The 23,671-nt window shown below is 54.5% G+C and overlaps 7 protein-coding genes across 7 annotated transcripts; 3 read left to right on the top strand and 4 right to left on the bottom strand.

The window, feature by feature from the left end:
- Positions 1-425: 425 nt before the first annotated feature.
- Positions 426-1,874, bottom strand: LTHEOB_4084 (Fmn-dependent dehydrogenase family protein; the record flags this gene model as incomplete). The annotated part of the gene is made up of 4 exons (XM_035513079.1): positions 426-825; positions 918-1,321; positions 1,376-1,516; positions 1,710-1,874. The coding sequence occupies 4 exons, from the start codon at positions 1,872-1,874 to the stop codon at positions 426-428; spliced, it is 1,110 nt and encodes a 369-aa protein (XP_035375477.1).
- A 5,911-nt stretch (positions 1,875-7,785) lies between these two features.
- On the top strand, positions 7,786-8,995 carry LTHEOB_4083 (FMN-dependent dehydrogenase; the record flags this gene model as incomplete). The annotated part of the gene is made up of 2 exons (XM_035513078.1): positions 7,786-8,907; positions 8,963-8,995. The coding sequence occupies 2 exons, from the start codon at positions 7,786-7,788 to the stop codon at positions 8,993-8,995; spliced, it is 1,155 nt and encodes a 384-aa protein (XP_035375476.1).
- A 1,841-nt stretch (positions 8,996-10,836) lies between these two features.
- LTHEOB_4082 (Beta-lactamase) lies at positions 10,837-12,350 on the top strand (the record flags this gene model as incomplete). Its single annotated transcript, XM_035513077.1, has 5 exons — positions 10,837-10,936; positions 10,984-11,257; positions 11,331-11,433; positions 11,501-11,584; positions 11,646-12,350. 5 exons carry the CDS (start codon positions 10,837-10,839, stop codon positions 12,348-12,350), a joined length of 1,266 nt encoding a protein of 421 aa, XP_035375475.1.
- A 1,948-nt stretch (positions 12,351-14,298) lies between these two features.
- Positions 14,299-16,143, bottom strand: LTHEOB_4081 (uncharacterized protein; the record flags this gene model as incomplete). The annotated part of the gene is made up of 1 exon (XM_035513076.1): positions 14,299-16,143. One exon carries the CDS (start codon positions 16,141-16,143, stop codon positions 14,299-14,301), a length of 1,845 nt encoding a protein of 614 aa, XP_035375474.1.
- A 768-nt stretch (positions 16,144-16,911) lies between these two features.
- LTHEOB_4080 (Proline-specific permease) lies at positions 16,912-18,643 on the top strand (the record flags this gene model as incomplete). Its single annotated transcript, XM_035513075.1, has 2 exons — positions 16,912-17,111; positions 17,164-18,643. 2 exons carry the CDS (start codon positions 16,912-16,914, stop codon positions 18,641-18,643), a joined length of 1,680 nt encoding a protein of 559 aa, XP_035375473.1.
- A 991-nt stretch (positions 18,644-19,634) lies between these two features.
- LTHEOB_4079 (uncharacterized protein) lies at positions 19,635-20,492 on the bottom strand (the record flags this gene model as incomplete). Its single annotated transcript, XM_035513073.1, has 1 exon — positions 19,635-20,492. The coding sequence occupies one exon, from the start codon at positions 20,490-20,492 to the stop codon at positions 19,635-19,637; it is 858 nt and encodes a 285-aa protein (XP_035375472.1).
- Positions 20,493-21,268: 776 nt separating this feature from the next.
- On the bottom strand, positions 21,269-22,606 carry LTHEOB_4078 (putative pathogenicity factor; the record flags this gene model as incomplete). The annotated part of the gene is made up of 3 exons (XM_035513072.1): positions 21,269-21,975; positions 22,048-22,335; positions 22,396-22,606. The coding sequence occupies 3 exons, from the start codon at positions 22,604-22,606 to the stop codon at positions 21,269-21,271; spliced, it is 1,206 nt and encodes a 401-aa protein (XP_035375471.1).
- Positions 22,607-23,671: the final 1,065 nt, after the last annotated feature.

The following is a 23,671-nucleotide window of genomic DNA, read 5'->3' as shown; positions in this document are numbered from 1 at the left end:
TGAAGTTTGTCGTTGGGCCAGCCTCGCGTAGCTATTGCGCTAGAGAAAAGAAATTTCCCAATCGGGCTAGATCTTGACGGCAGTAATAGCTGGCGCTTACAGAGGGGGCTACTAGCGCAAATTGAATCTCGATCATGTCATGGCCAGTTAAAGCTACCATCTCTACTTGAATGCACAATTTTTAATTGTACATTTGCGTCCGGACGATAGCTTCATCTACCCACATATGTCGTTCTTGGTGAAGGAAATGGATAGTCACCTCTACAAAAGCCTTTTGACAGGGAGGCGTGATAGCCCGAAAGGATGGAAAGTAGACGAACACCATCCATTCTTGGATGATATATACTTCTTGTACGCCAGCTACGAAACCGAGAAGAAAACAACAGATGGGGTATCACAATCCTCTCCCTTCCTTCTACTCTCTATCAACCCCTCTCACGCCCCAATTCCGACCCCGACGCAGCCCTTGCCTCCGCTCCCGTGCTCTCCAACCTGCCCAGCCCCTCCTCGATCGCCGCCTCCAACACCGCCTCATCGCCCTCCTCGCCATGTCCTCTCATGACATTCATCGCCGACCGCCCTCTCCTTCGTCCCAACGTACGCATCCGCAAGCCTCTGTTCCCCTCCCGCCAGCGCGCCTCGCCTCCTTCAGCATCCCAGCCCAGCTCCTTCACCCACGGGCCCAGCCCCGCCAGATTCGCTGCGACGAGCGCCAGCGACGGCACGAGCAGGGCGTAGGAAGCGAAGTCGCCGGCCGCGAAGCTAAGGTCCGCGGTATCCCGCAGCGTCGGGACCTGCGCGAGCTGGAGCGCAGACATGACCACACTACTGAGCTCGGGGTGGTGACAATGTCAGCGCTTTTTGTTTGGGGCGATGGAGGGACGGACGGTTGATGCGAAAACGTGACGGGTCCTTACGTGACGGAGAAGAGATTGAGCACCGCACCCGGGGCGCGCTTGCGCCAGGATAGGCCTGCCTGCAACACTGGCGTGAGCGCGAAAAAGGCGAGGACGAGGTTGGCGACGAGGCTCAATGCGGCGAAACCGTACCACCCGGGCTGCACCACGGTGGTTGCGAAATGGCAGGAAGGCGATGAGGCCTCGGCCCGGTTGCGAGACCAGTACGCCGAGAGCGGAGTGCACTGGAGCGCGAGGAGAACAGCGAAGGCGATGCTGGCGAGTGTTACAATGGCGAGATTGAGGATGACGGTCCAGCGTCGGAACGTAGATCGAGGGTGTGGCTGGCCAAGGACTGTAAGGCTAGCACTGAGGCGAACGACGGCGGTGGTCCCGATGTGGAGAAGCGTGGAAACGAACCAGAACTGAAAGATGTCAGCGGTACGCGTCAGCAGGAAGTTTCAGGAGAAGTGATGTACCCGCAGCGCTTCCACCACGTCGCCATTATGCGCAGTGCCAACGACATAATAGTACGAGTTTTGGCGCAGGTCCGCTGTGTGGGCGCCGAATCCGTTTGCGCACGCAGCAATCTGGGAGGCCATGTAGCCTAGCCACAGCAACTTTGAAGCTGTTAGTAGAGGATTCCTTTTTCCGAGTGGCTTTGAGAACCTGCAGCATGGCGCATGGTGGCGCTTAGAAGCCGCGGAGCATGGTGGAGTCGGCCACCATGTGGCTCGAGCTTTGCTTGAAGTGAAAGTCTATCGGGGTAGGAGATATGCGAGATAGATGAAGAGAGATTCCTGTAGTACTCACTCCGGCGATCAGCATGATCCAGTCATCTGCTGTGACCATCTTGCGCACACGTAGCTTGACGTATCCGCGGAGGGCCAAGGAAGACAACCCCAGCGTCAAAGCCAAGCACACCATGGTGAGCACAATCCACCTTCTATCCTCGTCGGCAGTGGAGGATGATGCCATGGCGATGCGAGCGCGGCCTCCAGCATTACCCTTCTCTGCAACGCAAAGCTGAAAAGAAACCGGCAACTGGGCGCTGCAGTGCTGCTGGGCCAGGGACCAGTGCTTTTGGAACGAACAACGAGGAGAAGATACGGATGCAAGAGCCAACGGGGAAAGGCATGCATTTACGTTGAAGGGATCAAGCTGGTAGGACTGCGGTATCGCTGCAGGGACGGCATTCCCAAGACAGCGGCTCTGGCTCTCAGGCGGAAATGTTCAGCCGTCAGACCAGATTCTGATTGTGCATCTAGACAAGGGCATGCAGCAGACAGGATGGAAGTGAGGCGGGTACGGAGATTGATTCTTCTTCCCCGATGCGCTTGCCTAGGGTATTGACCACAGCATCGGGGCCAAAGATTGTTAGATCGACGGCAGGCACCTCACATCGGAAACGGGCGGTGGGAAGCGGCAGGAGTTCGGCGACGTTTCAGGCTACCCGGGCTGAAGAATGATTTATCGCACAATGTCATTGTCGACGTTGAGGCCAGCGACCTTGGCAAGCAGGTTCTACGGGTGAGAAAGCAGCGCGAGGAATCTCTGGCCCAGCGGTGCGGAAAGCGGCTTGATCCTGGCAACGGATGTCGCACAAAGACGAGATTTGCGAGCAATCATTCGTTGGCCGGGGTGTGCCGCAAAGACGTCGCACTGCGCCCTCGATATCTCCACGATGCGGGGCCCGGAGCTCGTCCCGTCGATCGGTCTGGATGAAATCCGCGGATGGCGACATCGCCGCCGCATGTGTTCGGCCACGGAGATTGGGACCAAGTCGAGTGTGGAGAGATGAGGAGGGTGGGCTGGAAAGCGTCAGCGAGGACGGGAACAAGCGAATACAGAAATTGTTGCCGCAGCGGAACCGCGTCCTGTCTAGCAACTAAGTCATTGGCTTGTTGCCGCCTCTCCGACGTTGCATTGCAGGAGGCAAACCAGCTTATTCTCACATCGGTTGTATGGTTCGCAGGGCGAAACTTAGCGAACTTGCTTTTTGAGCGATTTATCAATTGAAATAACCACACCAGTTTTGCATATGCTGACTGCATTGCTCCTAGAAACGTTTCCCGATTCCTCTCATAGCCCCACCGTGAATATATTAAATCCCCGCTTCCGACTCCCATTATTTTTCGCTGAGGATCATGCTGAGCTTTCATCCAAGCAAATTCGGACATTGACTCGTTGACCGCTGATACTGAAGCAGCTAACAAGATGCAACCCCCCACCCCGAAATTGGTGTTGGTCTCCTCCCCCAGCCGCTAGAACTCAGATGCACTCGTACCTGGAAAGCTGAATCATTATAAGAGATACTCGTTTCAACGGAAGCGTGTTACAATTAGTATGAAGCAAAGACTTCGAAAGCATTTGCTTACTTATTGCGGCTCATCTGGACAAGACCCCATTACGCTCCTCTGTGCCCCTAGAAGTATCGTAGTTGCATGACAACCAGTCGCTGAATCACCGATTATGCCTACCGAAAAGTCGAGATCATAAGTTATCGCGTACAACTGATGGTGGAAAGCCGCCGAAAAGTGTAATGTTCACTGGTAAAATATTCATAACCCAGTCGAATGCAACGCTGGCTGCCCATGAGAACTTCGCTCAGGAGTGTGCCGTAACTAACTTGCCTAGCTGCGATATCTGGAAACTTCGCTCATCGACTTGGACGTTCGTCGTTTTGTGATTGCTCACATATGTCCTCTTTGTTTTCTTTTCCACGCACGGCCTTACCTTCCCCACTACCGCATCATCTAATGACGCTTAGTTTTACGAAAGCTTCATGGCTCCCTTCCATTTCTCCGAGCGGTGGAAATCTAGTCGAGTTTAACTGTTATCTAAAGAGTCTACGCCTCCCCTCCAGTGGTTTTCCAACACCAAGTCTGCCAACACCACATGCGACTCTTCTAAATATCTTGGGCCCCCGGAGCTCGCACACAATGAGCCGCATAGACACCAACATCCTCCACTATCTGTTTCTGGCCGTCATCATCCCTCCGGACAAGCTCAACTGCAAAAGTACCACCCCAAACACAACTACGATCACCACGAACATTATCCACGCCAATTTGGCCGGCACCAACGTTCTGTGAGGTTGAGCGGGCATTCTTTGGACACGATAGCTTCAGCTCCAGCTATTGCCCCTCAATTCACACTTGAGCTTCACTCCCGATGGACCGAATTGCATTGGTCAGAAAGTTGTCCTCCAATACGCAGCTTCCCCGGCCTTTTCCGCGTCGAAAAATCTCAGCAACAACGCGCTGCAATATACGAGCAATCAAGTACGCAGACTTTCACACACATCAATATGCGAAAGGCAGAGGCAAACACACAGACAAGACAGTATCTGTCGATTCGGAGTCATTGTAGACCATTCGCTGTTTTCTTTGGCCATTGCTTTTAAATTTCGGGGCCAGGTCCATGGAGCCGGTGGAAGACCAATATTTCAAGAAAGAAAAGCATTTTTCGGCGGGAAGTTGTCTCTAATCATTGAGTGATGGCTTTTGGTTGACGTGAGGTTGTATATTGTGCGCGCTTGCAGAGCCCTATTGAGTCTAGAGAGAAGGGCAAGGGTTTCTTGATGGTCTGCATTGACATCACAGCAGCACGCTTCCGTACAAATGAATAATGAGTGGGTGAGGTTGGCATTGCAATGGTAGCTGTTTGATGAGAAAACTTGACTTATGCTATCCTTTATAGCTGCGATTTTCCCTATTTAATAATTTCTATCAGCATTCCGAGTGAACTTCTTGCTTGATCAATTGTATGCAACTGTGCGCTATTTAGTCTACTGATTAAGGATGAATTATTACTATAAAAAGGACGAGATTCTATAAGCGATGTAAGCGTTAAGTATTGTTTTTTTTTCACAACTGTAAGGGGTGTGTGAAAGTGGAGCGGGTGAACTCAAAGGCAATCAATGTGGGTTTCGGTGATGCGAGACTACAAAATAGTGCGGAACTGCGGTTTGATTTCGACAATCGGAATCTTGCCGTTGTGTTATTGTGACGAAGATAGACCTTCTTTTCTATCCTTTTACCACTTTCTTTGATAATATCGTTCTATGATCAATCATTTATGTATAACAAAGCGAGAATGTTACCACGTGACATGCCGCCCCCACCCCCACCGTTTGATAACAGGTATTGTTCCGAGCTTCCGCTTTGTCATTACGAAAAGTCTACGGGTGACCGCTGAAGGCTCTTCAACGGACATATCAGCCTACCTCACTCACTAAACAACTCAAGCACGGCGGCGTTCGCTGATATTATGTAATATTACAAGTTTCGCGTGCTTCCCTCTGACGGCTGGCTGAAGTCCAAGAGCAGGAAATACACTACCATTAGTCATAGGTATCTAATATTGCTCCATCTTAGCTGAACGAGTCGGTCACACTCGCTAAGTCACTAAAACAGGACCGTAGCCACCATCATGGAGCTCAATCCCCAACAGGAGCCCAAAGATTTACGTGTTGCCCCTGGAGTACCTGTCAGGTCACGTTGAGGGTATAATGCTTCGCTGGGTCTGGGAAAGTCTCGAAGGATCTAACCGCTATTACCAGAGCTGGTTCGCTACTGTGATAACCTTTCGTAATGACGCTACTGCAGCCAAGTGTCGTCAGACTTGCCGACTTTCCCGGTGTGCCTTTTCTGTCTCTTCTCCTTTTGGCGGGTAGGTTTTTCCCGTGAGGACCTAAGAATCTAAAGCATGTGAATGCTCAGCAAACATATATATTAGGATTTATAAGCATAAACATTGTGATTATTGTCAGCCGAAGAAGGGGGATGGAAGGGGGCTAGTACAAGACAGGGTGTAGATCAATGTCCAAAGAGAGGAATACAGCGGGGCAGGTACTGCACTAAATAAAGTACGTGAGCATTGGGGATGAAAGCAATTTATATACGAGATAAGATAAAGGTCCAGAGTCATGCATGCATGCACGTTCTCTAGCATGCCTGCAAAGGCGTCTTAAAAGGATTCTGGGCGGGTATGGCGCAGCAAATAGTACAGGCGCCACAGATAGACGATGCGATGGGTTGGAATGAGGTGTTCTCATGTTTTTTTGCGTCCGGCTCCGAAGCTGTTCCCTAGGGAAGTGGTAGCTCCGAATTCTCCCGCACGAATCTTGCACCCCTGCGAAAACCACGCATCTCCATATGACACTCCACGTGTTGGCTCCGCAGTTTTCCAAAGGCCTCGTGGTCTAAGGGGCGGATCATGCGCCAAGTGGTCTGCAAAGCTTGACGGATGTTCTTCGCCGGTGGAGTGGGGACAAAAACGCAGACGAAGCCCCTCGCACCTTCATCTTCCATGATCAGGCCAGGCAAGGGCTTCCGGCGCCACTGCATCGTCTACTCTGCTGTTTGTGCCCCTCGGTACCAGCGGAGTTTCCTGTCACGCCTTTGTCATTTAAAGACTGCGGGAAGCCGTCTGTCTGCGACGTGTTCAAACAGCGGAAAACTAGGCCGCGGAAGCACTTCCCAAGGGAACAAAATCAGGGAAAGGGCAATATTGTGGTTGGTACCCACACCATGGGCAATTTGTCAATCTCCTGGTTTTGGGCTTGAACAGAGCCCCACGGTAGCCCTATGTTTAGTGAGAGGACAGCACTCTAATCGCAAAAGGGCTGAAACGTGCTCTTTCAGCGGGGCCCATTATGTTTTACCGAGCCTTCTCCGACACCGCTTGCAGCGGATTCATTGCGGTAGGATTCTGTGGGGGAAAGTTGGCGAGAGCAAGCGCGCAGGAACTGGCCCCGGCACCGGAATGGTAATGCGGCGGGCCGACGGGCGAAGCAAGAGGCTCTCCTGACGTGTCTTTCGCGCCGCAATCCGCACGCCGCGCAAGCAATACAGTGCGGGCGGAGGGCGCGCCGGTGGCGAAGTGGAAGAAGTTTTTCGTTTGGAAGATGAAACGGTTTCGACTATGAAGGTGACAGGAGGTGTGTCCGCAGCGTAGCCGCCCTGTGCGCGTAAGCGGCGTCAAATCATCGGATGCGGTGCGAGAATTGCTCCCGGCACCACTGACTCGAGCGGAGCATGGCAGCCGTTTGCGCCCGCGTTCCGCCGCTGCATCGGCCCGGGGACGGCGGGTTACGTGCGGTACCGCTCTCGGCTGCGCTTGGCGGGCATGCTTACGGATTGATTGGAAATGTCCTCCCATCGGAATCACTGCTAGAGGGAAAGCGGCAAGAGTGTTCGAGTCGGACGCGAAAGCGAGCAGCGACTGCCTATCTGGGCTTATCGGAGAGATAAACTTCTTATGGCTTTGGTATGCTTAAACCTACCAGCACTGTGGCTCTCAACCCCAAGGTTCAGGCCGACGCGGAAAGTGCGCCGCGGGTTACGTGATCTGCCTGCAGCCTTATAGGAAGGTCCGGATCGACACTTTCATTTATCTCCATTAACGCTCCCAGAGCCCCGTTTCAACGTCATCCAAACGGCCCAATCGCAGCCGCCGCCAAGACAGCGCCAAGCTTCGTGCCTGGTTTCGCAAACGCTCTGCGACTCAGAATTCTAGAACCACCGGTACCCTCCGCTTTAACCTGGCTCCTGATCAGGCTGTGCTAATTCGAAAGGCACCTCGATCGCCTCCCGATGCGCCGCTATCGCTACCAACGCCTCCCCAATTTAGCAGTGCCGACCAGAGCTTTGACATCACCTCCGCGCCGCCGAGCACTTCCTATCAGACTAACCGACATCCAGCCCTCACGAGATGCCGGATTGCACATGGCGTCGAGCCCTGCCTGACGCGCCTAGGCCTCAGCCTTTCGATATAAGTATCCTTCTTCACACCCTGCATTTTCACTTCCTCATCACGACGCACTCTGTTCACTTCCCACTACTTGTCATTCTTTGAACGCTGGGCGTTCCAGAACAATTCCATCATGCTTTTCCAAGGTCTCTCCGTCGCCCTCCTGGCCCAGTTCGCCTTCGCGACTAGGCCCTTCCTCAACGAGCCCGACACTGGCATCGCCGATGTCCTGGCCGACCTCCAGCCGGGCGAGCTCCCCAACATCACTTCGGTCGTTGGCCTCCCTGACTTCGACTACATTGCTCGCAACTACATGAACCTGTCGAGCTACACCTACTACCGCAACGGCGCTGCCGGCGAGTGGTCGTACCGCAACAACCTCGAGGCCTACGGCCGCGTGCGCTTCAGGCCGCGTGTCCTGGTCGACATCACCAAGATCGAGCAGACTCTGCCCACCACCCTGCTCGGACACAACGTGTCGGCGCCCTTCTTCATCAGCCCCTGCGCCAAGGCCGGCTACGCCCACGAGGACGGCGAGGTCAACTTCGTCAAGGCCGCCGCCGCCGAGAACATTCTGTACATCGTCTCGGACTTCTCCAGCAAGAGCAAGGCCGAGATCCAGGCGGCCAAGAAGGCCGGCCAGCTGCTGTTCCAGCAGACGTACGTTCAGGACAGCCTGGACGCCGTGCGCGAGCAGCTGCAGACTGCCGAGAAGGCGGGTTTCGCCGGTATCGTGCTGACCGTCGACTCGGCTGCCGATGGCAACAGGCACCGTGCCGCCCGCTTTGGCGTCGGCTCGGCTGATGCCTCGTACACCTACTTCACCTGGGACTACTTTCAGCAGCTGCGCAACATGACCAAGCTGCCCATCATCCCCAAGGGCATCATGAGCGTCGAGGATGCCCAGAAGGCCGTCGAGCTCGGCGCCCCGGCCATCTACCTGTCCAACCACGGCGGTCGCCAGCTCGACGGCAGCCCCTCGCCGCTCGAGGTCGCCCTTGAGATCTACGAGACCGCCCCCGAGGTCTTCAAGAAGACTGAGGTCTTCGCTGACGGTGGTGTGCGCTACGGTGCCGATGCCATCAAGCTGCTCGCTCTTGGTGTCAAGGCTGTCGGTCTCGGCCGTCCCTTCATGTACTCGAACGTCTACGGTGAGGAGGGTGTCACCAAGGCCATCGACCTCTTCAAGCACGAGCTCGCTATTGATGCCGGCAACCTTGGTGTTCCCGACCTGAAGAAGATTGATACCCGCTACGTAAGTCTAGACTGATCCATTGAAAATTTCGAATGAGACGCTAACTTTCCTACAGGTCAGCTACAAGTTCGACAACTGGTACAGCTAGACTGTTCCAACATTGTATTCTTGTTCATATCATGTAAATATTGAGATCAAGGAGTGTATCTATAGCACCTTGGATAGTAGCAACGTTTAAAAAGTTTTTTTGCGGAAAACATCACCATTTTTTTTGTGCAAGGTCAAAAGAGGCATTGAAGTCCGGTCCATCATGATACGGAAATGAATCGTGCCTGTGGGGCTCCCGATCTGGGGATCCTAAATTTTCCGACTTTCATAACATGACTCAGCGTTCGAATCGCTCCATACCGTCGATCGAAACAAATTTCTCGTCAGGCCGCGTCATTGCGACGATGGTGGTGTCAAAAAACTAGTCTTGGCAAGATCTCGTATAACTGAGTCGTGTATGCGCCCCGCCCAGCCGGAAACCGGGTTACTGTTAACCGCGTGGGAGAGAAACGCGAGGATCCCCAGCATCGTACCACCAAAACCAAACCCTCGGGGCGCCGTGGCAATAGTAGCCGGCTTGGCAGCACATCATTTTCCGTCGTTGGTCTTGTACAGGCGATTCAGCAATTGAGTGGTTCTATCATGTTTTTAGGAGATCAAATGACTCCTGTTTTGTTTGGAGCTTCTGGCCTAACGAGTTGATTGATAGGGCGCCTAGTCAGAAGATACCAGCTGAAAATCCCTGTTCGCTTGTTTATTTCCTTTTTGGTCCTTATAGGGGGAACGGTCTGCTGTATCACGGTATTGCTACAGGCCCGAGCACTCTCGGGTTTGGTTCCGAACGACAAGTCCAAAACGACTGGTCAGAAGGAGCTTAAATCCGTAGAGCTTGGTCCAACCCAATACTACCATGCATTGATGTAGGAACTATCTTGCGTGTTTGAAACATATTCACTTAGCGACGGAAAATCGTTCCAAACTACAGCATGGATTTAAGTTGTGGTGCCGCCAAAGTGTAGTCTCTTCAGTATGAACACTTCCTTCTGTACTCAAACTCTTGATATACATTATAGCCCCGTTACTGCTCGTCGGAAGTGAACCCGGCGCGAGGAATTTGGAATACCACAGAAACATCAACATTCGAATTATTTTCTCGGTTGATTCCTGTGAGCCCCTATTGGATGACGACGACTTCTGCGTAGTGAAAGAGATGAGTCCGATCATGGGTATACAAGGAGTGCATAAATATTTGAGCAGTCCGTTTACCAACACGAGAACGAACCCCTTATTTCACATTCGCATTTTAATTGATTCGCAGAACAAGAAAAAGAAGAAGGAATAAAAGTTACCGAAAGATTTCACTATCATTTTCATCGATCGTTAGCTCTGCAGGGTTAAAACAGGCTCCCGGCATGCGAATTAATAATAGCTATGTAATTAAGTAGACTTGACTGACAAGACAAGTCATGTGAGTGAGACATTCTTATTTATCAGCTGAGTAGACTTCATTTCGAGAGACGATGGGCTTCCTCGTGAATTGTTTGCTATACTCTCTTTTTAGCCCCTCGGGAAAGATAGTGCTACTATTGGCGATGGCACATCAGACCCAAGATAATCACTGCACGCCAGTCACCGCACCATCAGACCAGAGAATCAGATGTAGCATCTTTATCATTGAAGTCCTCTTCTCCGTGCCCGATCTGGATTCCGTTTCGCATTTGAAGCACCGAGGATGGTGGACTACGCGATGAGACGCCGTTCTCACGGCGGCCATGACATTGGACACCGGCGTAAGCGATTGCCCAATTCGCGACACCGCGGGCTGAATCCTCCTGCACGTCATCGCGCGTGATCAACTGGCAGCGCTGAATATAAAGTTTTCCGAGTTCTGCAGTATCCAATGCAGCCAACAGTAGTTGTCTTTGAGAGTAAACAGCAAGAATGGAGTCATTCAACAGCACTGTCGCGACCTTCCTCAACCCGCAAGGCCCGGATGCACTTCCGCTGCCCCGTGTCTCCTTCGGAGCAGTGAACCGCTCGGGTATGCAGCGCCGGCTTGATGCAGGCGTAGCGCTGATGCTTCTCAAGGAACCTTCAAGTATCTGAAGACTTTCGGCGATGACGCGCAGCCCGGCCACAACGCCGATCCGTCGGACGACGTCGACGTTCTGTGGACGATTGCATCCTCGACCAAGTTCATCACCACCATCGCGGCTCTGCAGTGCGTCGATAAAGGTCTGCTGACACTGGACGGTGACATCGGGGATGTTCTGCCGGAATGGAAGAATCCCAAAATCCTGACCGGCTTTACCGAGAGTGACGAACCAATCTTTGTGCCCGCGAAGAACACTGTTACTCTGCGGTTCGTGTAGCCCTCCTCTTGGGCACATTTTGATGAACAGTGAACGATGGTATTGTTGATACAAGACCTTCAGGCGTTTGCTTTCGCACAACAGCGGTATTGCGTACGCGTTCGAAAGTCCGACCCTCCAAAAGTACCAGGAACTGCGTGGTCCTCAGCCTCATCCAACCACGGTGGTACGCATACCTTTGATGGATCTGCCATTGGGGTGCTTCTCAAACAAGGTTAACACAGTAATTTCAGAAAGAAGCATACGAGCTCTTCCTCGTCGAGGAACCCGGCACAAAATGGATGTACTCTCCAGGCATGGACTGGGCAGGTTTGATGGTACGCACGACTTCCCTGCCCCCAATCCCCCAAGTCCTCGAAGAGTTACTCTAAATAAAAGCATCACTGCCAGATCGAACGCGTCACGAACCTGCCTCTCGGCGCCTACATGCAACAAAACATCTTCACCCCGCTCTCCCTCTCCCCGGACTCCATCCTCTACCACCCGGACCGCCACCCGTCTCTGCTCGCCCGCCAGGCCGCAACGTTCCGCCGCGACGCAACCACCGGCAGCATCCTCAACCGCATCCCGGACCCCTCGGCGCCGACGGCCGACGACTTCGGCGGCGGCGGCCTCGTCGCCACCGCGCCCGCCCTGCTCGCCATCTACGCCGCCATCCTGCGCTGCTGCAACGATGACGACGAGAAGAATGAGGAAGAGAAGAACAGCCGCATCCTCAGCACCGCCATGGTCGACGAGATTTTCTCGCCACAGCTATCAGCGCAGAGCAGGAAGGGGCTGGCGAGCATCGAGAACGTCGACCCGGGCGCGCTGTGCGGCGTGCCGCGCGGGGCGGCGATACAGTACGGGTTGGGCGGGTTGCTGAATTTGGAGGATGTGGAGGGTGGGAGGAGGAGGAAGCGCGGGAGTATTGCGTGGAGCGGGATGCGGAACTATTATTTTTGGATCGATAGGGAGGGTGGGGTGGCGGGGTTGCAGGCGATGCATATGTTGCCGTGTGGAGATGAGAAGACGGTGGAGTTGTTGAATGCGTTTGAGAGGGCTGTTTATGCGGCGGTTGGTGCGGAGCCTGGTGGAGAGTGAGATGGAAGAATAAGGGGATGGGATAGGTGAGGTAGTGTGGGAGATGGGCGGGCGGACTTTTCTACATTGATTCACGGATGAACTGAGGCTTTTCTGTTTGGCGTTGCTGTTCACTCACCATTCATACACTCATTTTCGTAAATCAAGCGGAAACTTCTGGCTGAGCAATAGAAAGAAGTTTTCTTTGTGATATCTAAAGGTGTATATACTACGTCATGGGCCCTGTTACACTGAAAAATCGAGCCGGGCACAAGCAAACTTCCAGTAGATTCCTGGCAAACATGCCAGAAATCAGTCAACCAGGTCTATAAAAGACCCGTAGTTAGCTAAATGCGAACACTAAGTGATCTTTTCAACTGTTGCAAGTCTCATTGGAACGGTCAGGGTCGTGGAGAAAATTTTCGTTGAAATCAGGGGTCTAGGAAAACTACGCGGGAACACCACCATTAAGTTCTACCCTGGTCCTAGCGTAACTTGATTGAAGGAATATAAGAATAGCCGGATTCTCTAATTGTATTTATATTGCGTCTAGCTATAATTATAAAAGATTTAGTTAAATTATCTCTTTAAATCGAAGTAGTAACACTTCTGTTGTACTTGTCTAGGTTGAGAGTGAGACTCGAATGCCGGAGGGCTGGCAATAGAAACCAATTCACTACCTTAAAAAATATCCTTAGGCATTTCAGATACAAATGACCTTAGTATCTCAAGGACAGCCTCGAATTACAGTGTTGCAGATCCATGCGAGTACCTAACGCCTGTCGCCGATACTGATGCGTCCACTGAATGGCCTGATCGGATGAAAAGCTACTACTCTCATCACGCGTGTACTGCAGACGATCTGCTTTAGAGCTATGCAGCATAGAAATGGATACTATATAATGAATAACTGCAACATCTCTCCTATCCGCCGGTGTTAAGACTGGCATAGTCCAGTGGCAACACCGGCGGATTGCCAGCCCTACCGAGGGGCTGGTGTTCGAACCATCTCCTCTGCCATATAACGCCATCTTATTTGAATCGCAAAAAATCCTTCGAGGATGCCCTACGGTCGGGCTGAGAAGGGTTTCTGCGGGCTCTCCACCGGGAGAGCCCGTAGTTTTGCTCACTGGCTCTTTGCTTTCTCTTTTTTCCTTTTCCTTTCCTTTTGATCGCTGCATATTCGAACATTTTCTTGAAATCAAATTGCAATCCGGGTTGTGGGCTCTGGCGAGGGTGCCAACGGTGGTAGCGAGTGAACATTTTTCTTTTGCTGAGTCACAACAGTACCGGCGATTCGTAGCACCACGAAGAATGAGGGCCACCTGATATGCAGGACGCTCATTCGAGCCATCAACTGCTGTAGCTGTTTCTCTAAGCTTCGTTATGCACATACTGTAGTAGCTGGAGTAGGAGGAGATGCCACGAAGATAATCTTACTCATTGGCAGAATCACTGAGCCCGGTGAGAATGAGCTCAGCTTGGCACTGGAAAAATCAATGTTCAATACATGCAAGCTTGCTGCAAAAGACTTTTGCCAGTCTTGAAACAGGAATATCTTGACCTTGAATATCCCTTGAAGTAAGGTGTACGGCCCTTACAGCAACAGGGCGCAGGTGCTAACCGCGAGATATGGCATCATGAGCGAGAAAAGGATGGTTGCATAATAAATACTTACGGCTAAAACGTTACGCTGTAGCGTACCTATGTGTTTTGGCTGTGCTGGGGACGTTGTGAATGTACTACACTGTGGGATCTTCCAGCGCAGCCGATGGCAACATAAAATTGAGCCTAAAAAAATAGATAAGGAATGGACTCTATCTTAGTAGAATTCATGACACAATATTGCAGAATCGCTCATGCTCATTCTACAAGAGTACCCCCAGTTTAATTCTAGATGGTTGTTCTACTATGCAATGTAGAAGACTTCGGTGTGTAGCCTCCCAAGCACAGACGCGAGACAAGTGCACTAAGTAAAGGGACTCAGCCAGGGTGGGTATTCTCCACTATTAAAGCCCTCGCAAGCAGCCGAGACACAGCTAGCAAGACTGCCGAAATAGAAGCGCCTGCCAGTCAGCCCGGGGCCGTAATGAGCGTACTTTCCAGAATTGGTCATGATCAGCTTCGCGACGTGGGGGACAACAGGCTCTTGAATCATGCACCAGCAAGTATCGGTTACGAACTGGACGCCGAACTGCTCCAACTCTGCTACCAGCCCAGCCTGGCTAGCCAGGCCGTGCGTACTGCGGCCGCAAGTGACGACGACAGCAACTTTTTCGTGCTTCGTCCGCCCGCGACACAATTGAGCAAGCTTCTTGATCTCGTGGAGCGAGAAGTGCGGGTTTCCCAAAGACACGAGATCAACGGGTTGACCGGCGTCGGCGCTGTTCAGCGTGTCCCAGGCTCGTCTGAGCCCTCTCAAGTCCAGGTCTACAACAGGCACCTCGCGATCCTCGCCGACCGCAGCTTCCAGCGTCGGGGCTTCAGGCGTCACGCCAACCATATGGAACATGGGGGCGCTCGACGAGGTTGCAAAAGCAGCGCCGAAGGCCTTCAAGTTGTCGTTGGAGGGAGCCAGATCCGCAAGACCCGCTACCACCGGGATGCGGTTCGCCGCCACACCGCCCACGCAGTATCCCAAGATGGGCCAAAAAGAGTCATCGACGACGTCCTTCTTCAAATTCTGCACCTCGGGCACCCTGACGCAGATCTCGGCCCGCCGATTGGTCTCGACGTGCGGCCCAGCCCGCGGCGCGCGGCCGGTCAGCGCAATGGCGACGTCGAGGTAATCCGGATACTTCATCGTGCGCGCGCCGAGCACGCTATTCGCGTAAACGACCGCGTTCGACTCGGCCCACGCAACCTGTTCTCCAAGCCGAGGCGGTGACGGCTCTCTGTCATCGCCGTTGCCACCACCACCAACATCGCTGCCAAGCAGGTACGGGGCGCAGGTGAAGGTCGGGCGCGCGCCCATGTCCGTGTACGCGGCGCCGAGGCGCTCGGCCGGCTCGCCCAGCGCCGGCGGGACCCCGTGGACGCGGCGCCACCGGCGCTGGTCGACGGATATCGAGTTGAGCGTCGTCGGCACGACGACTTTAGCGCCCCAGGCGCGCAGCTTCTCGGCGAAGGCGAGCGACGCGGGGCCCGTGTAGACGCAGCCGTCGATGTGCACGCGCGTCACGTCGAGCAGCTCGCGCGCGCCCTGCAGGCTGGCCATGCGCAGGATGATGCGCATGGCGGCGCGGGCGGCGGCGCCGTGCGAGCCCGAGAGGAAGGCTTGGTCGGTGGGCGTGAGTTTGATGGCGGCAGCGGCGGAAGGTGCTGGGCTGGCCTCGCTACCATCTTTGACTAAGGCGGGGTTGCGCGCTTGGGTGGATACGCGGGTGCCGTCGACGTAGAGGTAGCTGGCGCTCAGTGCGCTGCGGAAGTCCGTGGAGCTCAGTGTAATGACGGGAATGGACTTTCCGAAGAGCTCCTCAGCGACCACGACACCGAGGGTCAGAATGTCTTCTCTTCGCTCAAACAAGATGGCTTTGGGCCCCATGTCATTGAGAAGCAGCTGCAGCATGACGCCGCTGCCCGAGCATGATCCCCTGCCGCCGGGAATGACGAGGATAGAGTCTTTGAGGCTCTTTCCACTCAACGGATGATGGCGATCAATGACTTCACCAGTCTGCGGGTCGACCCCGCCCCAGAAGCTTAGTTCGACATCGCTGGCAACCACGTCGCCTGAGGCATTGCCAGAAACGTATGCGGTTCCGTGGACGGTGAGTCCATTTGGCAGAGCCGCTGCATTTATGCCAACGCTTCCCATCTTGGCCGGTTATGAAATTTGATGTGAATTGCTTATAGATAAAGTGTACAAGGCAGAGACATGAGATAAGATGGCGAGAGAATGGTACCACCGGTTCCCTGTTAAAAAAAATTGATCCTTGCTCCTCGCGGGAAATAGATAAGAGGCGTTCGGCTATAGAAGGGCCATCATATGGTCTGATCCCAAAGGAGTGAACAGGATTTCACCATTGACGGGAAAGATGTGTAGTCGCGATAGGGCTGAAGTTTTTTGACTATCACGAAAGAGTCATCGTGAAGAGCTGCCTATTTGGGGTGCATTAGTCATTCTGTTCGGTTTGCGTCGGAGTACCTCAGGCCCCGCCAAGATAAGCCAGCGGCGCAGCCAATGGGAGCCGCCCGCCAAGCTGCCGGGCGGCGCCGTCGCTCTTGTTTGTTACCCCGCGGGGTGACCCATGAAAAAATTACGATACAAAAGCACGGGCTGCTGTTCGACTTGCCTATCGGCTTCTGGTTCCACCCATAAGCTCCGCGCCCCAACCCATGCGGCCCTTCTGCTATAATTGTGGCACCCAATCAACACCCGCTCCCACGGCGAACCCCGCGTCGTTCTCGAACAAGTACCGGGCTAACGGGATGCGCCTCTCAGCCTGGATGCTACGCTTGGCTCCAAGCACGATTCCGCCGCATGCATATATTTTCGTCGCGCCCTCACGACATCATGCTTCACTCCCTGTCACACCCTCCCTCCACCGACCCTTTCCTCTTTCTCCCCCTCTGAGCCACTCAAATGGAGAAGGAGTACAAGGAGGCCTACGGCGCGGCCGAGCCCGCTGATGTCGAGTCCAAAGCCGTGGGCGAGACCTTTCCTCGCGACATCGACGTCTCTCGCATGAACCATGACGGCACTGCCAACCTACTCGCCGGCCATGATCAACTGCAGCGTGGTCTCAAGAGTCGTCACATTCAGTTCCTTGCCCTGGGTGGAGCGTACGTTCTCCTAATTGTTTGCGCCAAATCGTTCAACACTGACACTTCTTAGTATCGGCACTGGACTTTTTGTTGGTTCCGGCAGCATTCTCTCCACCGTCGGCCCCGCACCGCTCTTCATGGGATACTTGTCGATGATGATCGTGGTTTATGAGATCATGAACATTCTGGGCGAGATGGCGACGTACCTGCCGCTGAAGGGTATCTCCATCCCGTACTTTGTCGAGCGCTTTGTAGAACCCAGTCTCGCGTTCGCAACGGGATGGAACTACTGGTACGCGTACGCCATGCTTGTGGGAGCCGAGGCATCTGCCGGAGCAATCCTGCTGGACTACTGGAAGACGCCTGTGCCGACGGCCGTGTGGATCACCATTATCCTGATCGTTACACTGTGCCTCAACATCTTTGCCGTCGAGATTTTCGGCGAGGCCGAGTTCTGGTTTGCCAGCATCAAGCTCATCACCATCATCGGGCTGATCCTGGTGAGCCTGGTCATCATTCTGGGCGGTTCTCCCGCCGAGGGTCGCATCGGCTTCTCCTACTGGGAGAACCCAGGCGCTATTACGCCCTACCTGGTCGATGGCGACACTGGAAGATTCCTGGCCTACTGGACTGCCTTCGTGCGCGCCGGCTTCGCCTTCATCACCTCTCCGGAACTGATCGCTCTCGCCGCCGGTGAGACCGTCGCCCCGCGCCGCAACATCCCCAAGGCCGCCCGCCGCTTCGTGTGGCGCCTGGCCATCTTCTACGGCCTGGGCTCGCTGATGATCGGCGCCATCGTGCCGTCGACCGACGACCGCCTGCTCAGCCCGGACTCGGACGCCAGCGCGTCGCCGTGGGTCATCGGCATCCAGCGCGCGGGCATCGGCTCGCTCAACCACATCATCAACGTCGCCATCCTGACCTCTGCCTGGTCCGCCGGCAACGCCTTCCTCTACTCGGGCAGCCGTATCCTCTACAGCTTGGCCCTCAACAAGCAGGCCCCCCGCATCTTCACCAAGACGACCAAGCGCGGTGTGCCCTACGCCGCCGTCCTGGGCACCTGGGCCATCGGCCTCCTCTCCTACCTCAACGTCGGAAGCAACACCGGCTCCGTCTTCACGTGGTTCATGAACATCTGCACCATTTCGGGCCTGATCGCCTGGATCGTCGTCATGATCACGTACCTGCGCTTCCGCAAGGCCATGATCTACCACAAGATGATGGAGCGCCTGCCCTTCCGCACCCCGCTGCAGCCCTACTTTACCTACTTCATCCTCCTCATCTTGACGCTCCTCACCCTCACCAACGGCTTCCAGGTCTTCTTCCCCGGCCAGTGGAGCGTCGAGGACTTCCTCGCTGCCTACATCACCCTGCCCATCTTCTTCGCCCTGTACATCGGCCACAAGATTTGGTTCCGCACCCCTCTCGCGCGGAAGATCGAGGACGTCGATGTTGTCACGGGCGTGGCGGAGATGGAGGATTTGGCAGCACTGGATGAGCCGCCCGTGCCGAAGAATTGGCTGCAGAAGTTCTGGTTCTGGCTGGCATAAATTCGGCCACTGAAGAGCTGGAAAGTAATACGACTGTAAAGATTCTGTAGATGATTGAATAGATGACTTGACGATTATACCAACTTTCGCTCTGCTTCAAGTGCTACTTTGTGGTCCGGCACCGGAGTTGATGCAACACCACGAAACCAGCGTACTTCGAAAATTTGCTGTCTGAAAAAGTTAATTGAGTCATGGATTTTCGCTATCGCGAGGCATTGGCTAAACCACAAGCTATAGATAGCATCAGGAACCAACTCCACGATGAACTCTGGAAATCCATCTCAACCCCACCACCTACAGATGTAACATCATGATGACAGTTTCGAAAAAATGCCACCAAGCACATACCAAAAATGGCCATGCCGGCCCAGACCCATGGTCCAGCCAGCCGGCCGATCAAGCTTATTACTTAGCGCAGCCGCCACTTGCATCGTGGGGCGTTCATGGTACGAACGCCACAGGAACGGCTGAATAATTGGTTTTATTTCTGCCCACCCACCCCCGCGCTCTCGTCGGCTTCCCGCGGGTTAAAATTAAGCGCGGACGGGATGCAGGTCCGGAAATCGGCGTGGCTTGAAAACTGCCAGGGGTGTCTATGCCCGTTTGCGGGACTTCCCGTGGGGAACTTTCCTTTTACGGTGCTGCCATGCGTGAGGCTCGGCGGGGAGGCTGGGGGAACTACGTGTCGATCCCTCCGGCTTGATGGAACTGCGCGGTAACCGCGTATCAGGGAGTGAAGGCGTGATGGGAGTTGTATAATGTTGCTTCGGCGAAAGCTGTTTTTTTTTTGGTCTTGGCTACAGGCCACAGAAAAAGGAACAAATATGGGTAGTTGAAGCTATCGCCCGGATGTGAATGTATAATTATTAATTCGACATTTAAATCCGGACGATAGCTTCAGATACCCATGGCACGGGCGAAAATAAATTGAAGTCATCTCATCATCAGTTCAGATCTCCCATTTTGTGTATCAAGCAATCAGAGAGACTATCTAGGGACCACGGATCTCCTTCTTTGCCTCCTCGACGTCCTTGCGGAGATCCTTGAAGCCCAACTCCAGATTGTCAAGACGCCCCGCGAGCATCTTGCCATATGCGGTCTTGTAGCGCGGAGCAGAAGGGTACTCGGGCTCCTCAGCCTTCTCCTTCTCCTTGTTCTCCTCCTCTTCCTTTCCCTTCTCCTTATTCTCCTCCTCTGCCTCCTCGCTCTCCTCCTGCTCCATCTCCGGCATCTCCTTAAGAACCTTGGCGTAGATGTCGGGAACAGACATCAAGTCCTTTGTGGTGAGCCAGTCCGGGCTGTTCGGGTTGAGTTCGCGCCTACTCTCGATAGCGCGCGGGAAGACCTTCGTGGACATGATGATGTGGCCGCCGGGGTGAGCCTTCATGAGGGCCGTGAAATGTTTGATGAATGCGAAGTCCCAGGCGAGGGCGGAATCAGCCAGCTGGTGGTTGTGAGGGAGCCAGCGGAAAGGGTTGTCGCCACTTGCTTCATACAGGGCGTCAACGGCTTCGAAGGTCTTCTGGAGCTTGTTGTAGACGTGATCGACGTCCGAGGGAATGAGATCGTCCCTGTCCAAGGGCGCGGTGGGAGGCTCAAACAGAGCGTCGGTGATGCGGTCGGTCATCTTGTCGCAGATCTTGCGGGTGACGAAGTCGCGGTCGGCATGCGTACGAGTGTGCTTCGCCAGACGATGGAGGGCGACGATGAGGTGACGCGGCAAGTTCTGCTGGGGTTGCTCAAGAAGCTTCGAGGTGTGAGGGATTCCCCAGTTGACCGGATCCGGGCCCCATTTCTTCACCAGGTCGTCGAGGCGCAGTTGAGTCACGAGTTTCTGGTTGTCGCCCATCTTGAAAGCTGTGAGGTTGAGGTTGGGTGAGCTTGGATAGGCGAGGGTCGGAAGATGGAGTTGGAGGAAGGGTTTATATAGGTTGGGGCTTGCGGCAGAAGGTTGGCAGCTGGACGCAGCAACCCCGTCACATGCGGATGAGGTTGAGCAATAGGAAGGAGCTACCCAGAAGGGAAGGAAGAGAAGAGCATGTGATGGAAGGTGGTATTGCGTCATGTGAAGATGCGTATGGTCTCCAGCAATGCAAGCTTAGCTACCAACACACTTGTACTAGCAATAGCTACACAAATCGGAGCTACAGCATCCAAACCTACTGAATGCCGATGGGCCGACTCGTAACAAGTCCGGAACTGAGCTAAATCTCTCTCTCCGCAAATCTCAGTACCCACAACTCTACAATCGCGACTATTATCTATAGACAGTCCTCACTCACGCCTCGTGAATTGTTAACAAGCCAAGGAGTCCATGTCAGTGTTGCGATGTGCATTACTATCTACTAGAGCCTGATCGAAGTCATGAGAAACATCATCATGAGAAAATTTCCATCGCTCCTCCATCATACCGCGCCTCTGAGGCCGCAAAGGAGAAAGGAGAGCTAGTAAACCACACAGAGACGCCGATTCCTTTCTCAGCCAGCCAATGCAAGTCCTCTACAAACCGTAGAGAAGAAGAGCTACCCGCTCATGCAACATAAGGAAAAAAACACCATAGCACTTGAGCCACACCATCCACCCGTATCCGTCAGCCAGAAAGAAACCGGTGAGTGAGCAAGTACCTCACGCCTTCGCGCGCTTCAGAGCGCTGCCGCCGCCACCATTGCCACCAGCAGGCTTGCGCTTCTGACTGGCCGCACCCTTCTTCGGGGACGGCGTCTTCTTCGCCTTGCTGCCCTCATCCGCAAACATGGGCATCATCTCGAACAGCGGCAAGCGGCGGCACCTATCGCTCTTGACCATCTCGATCGCGTGTCCGACCAAGGCCACGCACTCGTCCAGGCCCAAGCACGCCTCCGCATCGCCATTGGCCTTCACAAACTCCTTGATCTCCTGCAGCACCGCCAGGGGGGCGTGGTCGGGCTGGTCGTGGTCGACGCGGGTGGCCTCGTCGGCGTTGGCATCGAAGAGGCGCTTCTGGTCGACGAGGGTGCTCTTGTAGCGGTCGAGGCGCTTCTCCTCGCTGCTCTTGAGGCTGACCTTGAAGCGCAGCGGCGGGCTGGGCTGCTGCTCGGCGATGAGGCGCAGCTGCTGGATCACCACGAAGCCCTTGTGCCAGCGCCACTGGTCCTGGTACGACTTGCGCTGGTAGTGCTTGCGGCACGCCCGGATCCACCGCCCTTCCTGCACCTTGCGCGTGCCCGCTTTGTTGCGCCCAAAGTAGTCCGACACCATCTTTCGCGACAGGTCCAGCGTGTACTGCCCCGTCGCGCAGCCGTCCTGCCTCACCCAGCACGTGAACTCGCGGTTCTGCGGGTCGCCGGCGGTTTCTGTTGGAGGAGGAGGTGCAGAAGTTAGCGGGTGTGAGCAAGGGTGGAGATGCGGAGAGGAGCTTGACATACCATGGTCGCCGTCATCGACGCCGTCGCTGGAAGGGAGAGTGCTGCCACGTGCGAGGAGGAGTTCGTCGTCATGATCGAGCGTGAGGTTTTCGGCGCGAATGAGTGAGAGGGGTGAACCCTCACCAAGCGGAGACGGAGAGGGAGCGAATTCGGATGAGGTTTCCCCAGCCTCAGAGGCAGTAGACGGCATATTGGTGTGGTAGGCAGCAGAGGAATAGAATAAGGGGCTGTTCCGAGTGTCGCCGTGAGCTCCAGGGAGCTGAGCCAATACCGAGGTTGCCGGGGTACCTGATGCAGTTATGAGCAACGGTCGGTCAGAAGCGGATGGTGGATGGTTGGCTGGCTTACTTGGTCCTGAGCTAAGCTCGAGGAGAGCGGTGGCAGCTTCATGGTGGACTCTAGATCCGTGCTCGTCATCCACAGGGTTGAGAAGGGCTTCGACGCGCATGACGTCGATAGTGTCTCTGGGTCTGCGAGTAGTCGGCGTGGAAGGGAGTACGGGTGGAGCAGAGGTGCGCCTGAGCCCCGGCGGGGAAGAAGAGTTCAGGCGGTGGATCATATTTGTGTAGATCGGGGCAGTCAGAAGCGGAAAGCCAGAGGCGGAAATGGTCTGAAAGCTTAGTGCGGACCGCAGATTGAAGTAGGGTGTGGAGGATGTGTCTGTGGCGTCGAAAACAACAATGGAGTCGTCAAGTTGCGAAAGTTCTGGACGCAGGAGAGAAATGTTGAAAGGGAGAGGCTGGCGCGACACGGAAGGTTGATTTATATGTTTGCTATGGTGATTTCGTGCGCAGCCGAGTGACCTGCGCGCACAAAGGCGTGCTGAAGGTACTGACTAAACGGGCGTCGCGAACAGCTGGCCCATCATGGGATATCCGGATGTGGCGCGTGCGTGGGCAAAAGGCCAACACTGAGGTCGGATCTGGTCGTCTGTCAACCAAGCCACCAGACGGCGGAGGCTATCGGGCCAATGAAAAGACGGCGAAATCGGTGTCGGCTGCGATGAGGATGCCCACGAGGACTGTCCCAGGTAAAACTGGCGCGCGATCGCGGAGGCTGCGGTGTCGCGTGTTTTATCAGCCGCTTGCTCTGCCGCGTCCGTGCCTCACCTCTTCACAGGCCAGCTTCTCTCTTTGGTTATGCTGTCACTTCAAGAGCCTGAAGTGGCTGGTGACGTATTGGTGGTCGAAGTGTTGGCGACAGAAATCTGCGCCGCCAACTGCTGGTCAAAACCCCAACGTCCGCACAGCAAAATCCAAAGAGCTCAAACGACGGCAGCGCACCTTATAATTCGCAGAATTACGACACAAATACAGACAATGGGCGGTGAGAGAAACAGAGATGGGAGCTTGGCATTGTCTGCGGCCTACTCAGTGGTGAGGTCGGTCGGGCTTGACGCTCGGAGTCCCTGTCAGAGTGAAGTTAAGTGCTGCAGCCCAATACGACGACTTCCTAGTAGGAAAACGACCAGGGAGAATGGGGTATGTGAAATCAAAACGACAAGACAGAAATTCTGCCTGAAAAAGAGGCTGTCGCCTCTACGACGTGTATGCCACCACTGAGATTTCGCCCATATGTGCTTTTCTGCACTTACTGAAGATTCCGCTTTTGCGCCCGCTCGCCG

This window comes from Lasiodiplodia theobromae (assembly GCF_012971845.1).
Source record: "Lasiodiplodia theobromae strain AM2As chromosome Unknown scaffold_10, whole genome shotgun sequence".
In the NCBI taxonomy this organism is placed as follows: Eukaryota; Fungi; Ascomycota; class Dothideomycetes; order Botryosphaeriales; family Botryosphaeriaceae; genus Lasiodiplodia; species Lasiodiplodia theobromae.
Note: the sequence above shows the minus strand (reverse complement) of the source record. Positions and strands in the feature narration are given on the sequence as shown.